Genomic DNA, 7114 nt, shown 5'->3' with positions numbered 1-7114 from the left:
AAAATCTACCAAAATCTGTCACCAAACTACACCAATATATATATATGTATAAAGTTCATGAGTTACTGCTACATCGTAATTTAAACTTAATTAGAGCCACTAGAACAAATCATAATGAATTTTATGCTGGGTTCAGATACTGAAAAATATTCAAGGCCTGAGCAAGGCCATAATAACAAAATATAAAAATGTCATCGGTATAACGCTTGTACAAAATACAAAGATGTCATCGGTATAACGCTTGTACAAAATGTAAATTTCCATCGGTATAACGTTTGTACAAAAGAAGATTTAAAGTGCACCACATTAAAATTCCGTTTCCATTTTAAGCACAGAGTTAATATAAAGCAATGCTAGCGATATGTATACCCAAATAGTTAAAACGTTTCTTTAGCGTCATCAGTCCTTAATCCAAAAGTGCATGTACTATTCACGTGTTCTCTCAGCAGTAACATAATAGCGCGGATATCTTCCAATACAAGTATGGTATCATAAGAAGCAGTAATATTCAATAAGCACATCATTGATCTAAGAGGAAATTCATCAAGAAAGTACTGTGGCTATCTAAGAATTCACTGTTGATGATAAATTGCAACTGGCTGAGAGAGAGAGAGAGATAATTCTTGGGAACAACCAGTTCTTCCGTACGGTGTGTTTGGCAAACAAATATAATAGAATTTGATAAACATACAAACGTAGCTGTGTGTCCTTTTATATACAGAATAATACGTGGTGCATAATTTGATGCTCATGCGGATATGATACGTTTTTATGTACAAAAGTGTAGTGAGTGTGACTTGTTGCGGTGTCCAGTTTTGTTCATTATATCCGATAAACAAATACAGTACGTGTTCGTGACTACAAAACAAGATGAAGTCTATAGTTTTGATGTATACAAAAAAGTGAAAACATTCTACGCTCTTTTCTGTCATATGAATTGATGTCAATGTTTATAAAACGCAAACAGATATAACACATTGTGTACAATGTATAAACGGATATAATCCATTGGTTCTTCACAAACATAAATAGAGCATTATTTGCAGTGTATAAACATGTATAATCCATATTTGATATGCAAACGGACGTATTTCATGATCTTTAATACATGTAAAATAGAATCAGGTTATAGATTTAGATGTGCAAAATCCATTTAGTAAAGGATGTCTAATGTGTGTATGTATGTGTGTATATATATATATAAATGAAGCACATGATTTCAAACATAGATACGTGTAGTACATGGTTTCTAACTTATACACAAATGAACTACAAGGTTTCTAGTGTTGTATACACAGTTATTAACGTACATGCAGAGAAAAGGTACAAGGTGTCTGATTTAGATGCAGGTGTAGTACATATAGACAGATAAAGTACGTGATTTTTAATGTACAGACGTGTAGTTCCTGGTTCTTTTGAATATACAGATAATATACACGATTTCCTACATAAAGGTGGATTTAGTATACGGTTCTTAGATACACACAGGTAAAGTGCATGATTTATGATGTATTGGGAGATGTAGTAAGTGGTTCTTAATGTACCCAAGTAATAAGTATTGTAAGGATTACAAAATAGTCACCTGGAATCACAGAAATAAAATATTATAATTTTTACACCACACCCACGATTGTTTTTGTTCATGCCTGAAATGCTTTATCTAAAGCCACAAAATAATGATTTGTTTGTTTTGAATTTCGCACAAAGCTACACGAGGGCTATCTGCGCTAGCCGTCCCTAATTTAGCAGTGTAAGACTAGAGGGAAGGCAGCTAGTCATCACCACCCACCGCCAACTCTTGGGCTACTCTTTTACCAACGAATAGTGGGATTGACCGTCAAATTATAACGCCCCCACGGCTGAATGGGCGAGCATATTCGGTGTGACGGGGATTCGAACCCGCGACCCGCAGATTGCGAGTCGAGCTCCCTAACCACCTGGCCATACCGGGCCTAAAATAATGACAGAACGAAAATAAAATGTGTAAGCGTTTAAACAGATAAAAAAATAAAGTAGGACCTGTTTACCTTCCCTTTTCAAGCGATCCGACATTGAAGGAGAGAAACCGTAGCTCAACGTAGTCTCCGTACGTGCCACCATCTGCTACGAAACTGACAACACAGAGAAAAGGTACGTGCCGGTGGAAAGGCTCGCTGATGTGTAGTCTGTACTTAACATTAGCTTCACCATTGAATGTCCTGTTGCAAGCTATAAAAAAAAAAGGAATTCGTGTTTATACGTGACTTTCTACGTCCAAAATAAATAAATCATTACGCTTTCTTTTTTATTACTGATGTTAGTTAAGGATATAAACAAAAGTTAGCACTTGTAAACATATTAAAGTAGTAATATTTCTATTTTATATCATGTTTACAATGTTTTAATATATGTTTAAATATTACCAATATTGTATCGTATGTTTTATTTCTTGTAATACTAAATTCGTATGTCTACCATATGTGTATAATGTGCAGTTCACGGGTTTAATGATAAATTTGATATACACTACAAATAATGGCCGTTGTAGAAACCAGAATGTTAATATTTATTAGGCTATAAGTGGTATATATAGCTACCGTATATTGAATACTTATTCAGCAGATAACAACAATATTTCTAGCAATAACTTTAACCCTATTTGCATATGGTTATATTAGTGGGATATCCTAGAATTATTAACCTGTAACAATACCTGATTATTACAGCAAAGTTTCATACATTCTTGCATCTTTATAGAATTATATTACTTCTACAGAATTCACAGCCCAAAAATCTCAATTAAGAAACTTTAAACATCTCGACTTTGTGGTCAAAGGCATATTTCTAAAAGGCTTTTTTACGAATTTTTAAAAGTGTACATAATTGTATTGTGTACTTAGGGTAAAGTTACAGAAGATATGCTTTCAAAGTCGCACTCCTCTTTTAAATAATAGTAAGATAAAACTGAGATCTCAATTTTTACTTGTACCTGTTTTCTCTGTAAATCCTGTAAGTGTTTACTAGTTGTGAGTCTGTCATGATAAACAACTACCTGCACTTACAGATAACTAAGTTTTTGTAATTTTAATATGTAGCAGTTGACATTAATAAGCTTTACAGGTTCAAACTATATGTGTTCGACCAATGTTAGACATCACAAAGTTTCTAATGATGCTCCAGATGGCCAAATGCACATTTGTTTGATGTAACATTTTTATACTTTTCCAAATTTTGTATAATCATAATGTTTCCAATAAACATGTATATAACAGACGACTAATCCTCTGTGATAGCAGTTTGGTGTTTTTTAAATATGTTTAATAAAATATATAAAATATAGATAGGCTCTATTTTCCTTCTTTAAGCCTTGCATGGGTTCCACACTATATTAATATAACCATACCTAAACTCGAAGCATTTAATCCGCCGATTTTTCTTTGAGGCCCATTAATGAAAGTTTCAGAATACTGTAGATTTAGACTTGAAAAATATTCAGTTTATCAGGCCTTACATCCCCTCCTAAACTTGTTCTCATTACAACGAAACGACCATCTAAAGGTCATTTATTAAATCAACACACACAACACGTTACAGATGTGTAACGTTACTGATGTGAAAGATCTTTCTACTTCATTCCAAAAACCGTGTCTGTGTATTTACACCTGAAAGAACTGAATCAAGAAAGGATTATTATTGAATTTTCTAGCTGATATGAAATACAAATAAAATAATTAAATTACAAGCGTAAAGTATGTTTTTTTGCGAACATTATAAGATATTTCGAGGTAGATACACACTTAAACATCTTTAAGTGTGTAAAGTAAACAAAAAGAACGATAGGTTATTCAAACATTTCAAATGTGTGGTAGCGAGTTGTTATGTTGATCATCGTGATCTCTTGACTTTATGGTTGATTTTTTTGTGAATTATGGCTGAGCCGGTTGTAATTTGTTTGATATATTTGTTTAGAGATTTTTTAATACACATAAACTTACAAATTTTTATGTCAGTCTGCTGTGGGCTAGTGATTAGTGTGTCGGCCTGTGTTTCGAATGATCCAAGGTTCGAAACGTAATGTTGTTGAGCATGCTCTACACTTTTAGTCGCTTTAAAGATATCAGTCAATCAAGCCGAATAAGTTCTTCGTGGCGGCGAATACTACTGACTGGCTGCCTTCCCTCTCGTCGGTACAAAAAAGTTAGAAATTATGGATGACTGAAGCTAGACCATAAACCTAACCGTTTATTTTGTATGCATATAAGCTGTTGTTCAGGTTTAAAATTCCAATTCCTTACACCAAGATGAATTATTTGCATGCACCTTGTCGTGTAACTTCTTATATTTATAGCAATACGTCTATCCCTAACTGAATTTGTCTCAGTGACCTCTTTATCTTTCTGTTTACTCTAATCGATAACATTGTGTAATATTTATTGTCTGATTTAATGTATGATACACAGAACATGTCATACATATTGATAAAGCACAAGTCATCTCGTTATCTAGAAATGAAGAAAGATCAAATATTAATATGATGTATGCACTACTCGTGAAATATTAACATTGTATATTCTCATGAAATATAGATGTGATATTTGTTCAAATACTGAAATTGTGTTTATACCATCCTTAATGTAACTATAAAGTGAATGTTTTTAACAGTAATCTCCAAATTATTCTACTTGCTGAACGGGAAAAGTAGACAGAAAATAGAAAGGTATAAAGATAGGTTTTAGTTGTTATTCTACATTTTTGTAGTTACTTTATCTTTTATTTTTAGTGTTGTAGAAATAATTTATTAAATGAAATAAGTCGGTTCAAAATGGAAAAATGCGTTTATAGTTTAAACACGGAAAATCGGTGAGAAGTTGAATAAATCTGTCTACGGTTTAAATACAACAAATAAGTGTGAAGTTCATTAGAGATATCTATAGTTTAAACACGATAAATAGGTGAAGCTCAACAGTGGTACTGTTAGTTTAAACATAAATATAGGTCAAGTTAAACAGATGTCATGGAGACTTAAAAAAGAAAAATAATTGAATTAAGACTTTAATATATACGCATTGTTCGATACGCTCTGTAAGTTATAATACATAAAACTTACAACATACTAAATAAAACCAACCATATTTATAAAGACTAAAAAGCATATAATATACATATTATGTAAAGGTTTTGTGGCAAGCAAATATGTACTTAATTTGACTATTGTTTAAATACTTGTGAAAATAATTTCAAAACTTTCGTAAGGCACTAAATTACAGAAACGGTAATTTTAAAACAGAAACGTTAGACTATTCATACTATTCAAACTAGCTTGTTTCTTCCTTTCTTTGTAGCTTATAACCATTTAGACGTTGTATAATGGACTTTCTCGTGCACACCTTCTGGTTTAGTTTTCTAGTGGACAATGTTTTTATTCTTCTCCTGAAACAAAGTACCTGATGTACGAAAAGTAATTCATGATTTCGTGTTTACTTGTGGCGCTAAGAGCAAACGGAGCCATATTTTAGGCTTGGTCTTGCTATTAAGAAAACTTCAGACATAGCACGATATATATATCCTCGTAAACATAGCGTACTGAGCTCAATTTCGGTCCAGATTTTAACGATTAGCCATTAACTATTTCGTGGAACGTATTGCATATCTCATGTTAAATATAGTCTTTAAAAAATTCTGGAGGAGGAGAGAGAGAGTGAGTCTCTCGTAAAGCCATCAGTCTAACGTTATTATAACTCATAATAACTATAAACTTATCCTGAACTTGAAAACGTATTTACTTCCATTTCATGTTTGGACCAAAACTCATAAACTGAAGATAGAACGACACTCCAGCATTGAAGGCTTATTCTGGACAGTAATTTTCATGTTCTATGTTCGCAGTAATTAAGTGGGAATATTTCTGATTCACTAACGTCTATACCAAAATAATTGCTTGAGTTTTTCTTGAACATTCATTACTTGTTTTGTTGAAATGATATCATCATCTGTCATTACTTTCTCACGTTCAAAATGAAGGATACAGCGGTGGCATCAAAGTGAAAGATAAATGGAAGTATTCGTTAACTTTGTAATTAATTCAATCTAAAGGTATATGTTAGCTGTGTAATTATTGATTTTTTATGGCAAAGTCCAACCACTGAATCTACCATTAAAAATAAAATTAATTATGTTATTATTAATAATAAATAATATTTATTATTTAATTGTTATAAAGATTGTAGATAATTGAATATTGTTCACTTTGGTGTTAAATAATTAGGTTATACAAATTTGTCTCATAGGAATTTTGTAATGATTGTTCCTGAAAAATATGTTTCTTTTCCTAGTTTCAAGGGGTTGATGTCAGATAGACATAGAAGTTGTGTATCCAGAGTTTACAGAAGCTTATGATAATAATGATTCAACATACCAAAAAGTGTTTAATAATTCACTGGTCTAATAAAAGTTTTTATTTGCAATGGTCAGTCCAAATATAAATAAAAAGATAGTGCTTATTTTTCATTAATTTATTTGTTATTTTATTACTGGATGTCTATTATTAGTAAAAATTGAAGACAACTTTAGATAAAGCAAGAACCCAACACTGTTAGTAACGACATTATTCATAATATTTTTCAAATCTTAGCAAGAAATTCTTATTGCAATATGTAAAGGCTTCATCATATTGTCAAAAATCTGATATTCGAAACAACGTCGTTATTCACCATTTATCAAAATAGCAGTAGTCATATCACGAAATAGAATTTTCCTGATATAACTGCTCTAAATTATGAAATGACCATCTTACCTCAATATCCAAACCAAACAGAAAAACGAAACATATAACGATATATTTTTAGCTGTTACTATGCATTTGTAATTACTTTAACTTCTATATTTAGTGTTTTAGAAATTCCTGGTTAGGTGAAACAATTTGGTTTGAAATGTAAACATTTGTTTATAGTTTAAATGTGGAAAATAGGTGTGAGGTTGAATAGATGTGTTTACAAATAAACAGGAAAAATAGGTGCGAGGTTGAATAGATGTGTTTACAGTTTAAACACGACAAATAAGTATGAGGTTGAATATATATGTTTACAGTTTGAATACGACAAATAGGCGTGAGGTTGAATAGATGTGTTTACAGTTT

General features: G+C 31.6%; 1 protein-coding gene and 1 long non-coding RNA gene across 2 annotated transcripts in view; one reads left to right on the top strand and one right to left on the bottom strand.

Annotated features, from left to right (window-relative positions):
* The window catches only part of LOC106460904, a 45507-nt gene that overhangs the window by 11230 nt on the left and 27163 nt on the right, over nucleotides 1–7114 (bottom strand). Inside the window, exon 3 of the mRNA XM_013920662.2 lies at nucleotides 2028–2208. Within this exon, the coding sequence (XP_013776116.2) occupies nucleotides 2028–2208 (181 nt within the window). The remainder of the gene's footprint in view (nucleotides 1–2027; nucleotides 2209–7114) is intronic.
* The window catches only part of LOC111086115, a 15590-nt gene that overhangs the window by 6838 nt on the left and 1638 nt on the right, over nucleotides 1–7114 (top strand). The window contains exon 2 of the long non-coding RNA XR_002610876.1: nucleotides 3849–3851. This is a non-coding gene — a long non-coding RNA (uncharacterized LOC111086115). The remainder of the gene's footprint in view (nucleotides 1–3848; nucleotides 3852–7114) is intronic.

The sequence above is a fragment of the Limulus polyphemus genome, unplaced genomic scaffold (genome assembly GCF_000517525.1).
Source record: "Limulus polyphemus unplaced genomic scaffold, Limulus_polyphemus-2.1.2 Scaffold858, whole genome shotgun sequence".
NCBI classification, from domain to species: Eukaryota; Metazoa; Arthropoda; class Merostomata; order Xiphosura; family Limulidae; genus Limulus; species Limulus polyphemus.
This window is presented reverse-complemented; position numbering and strand designations above follow the sequence as displayed.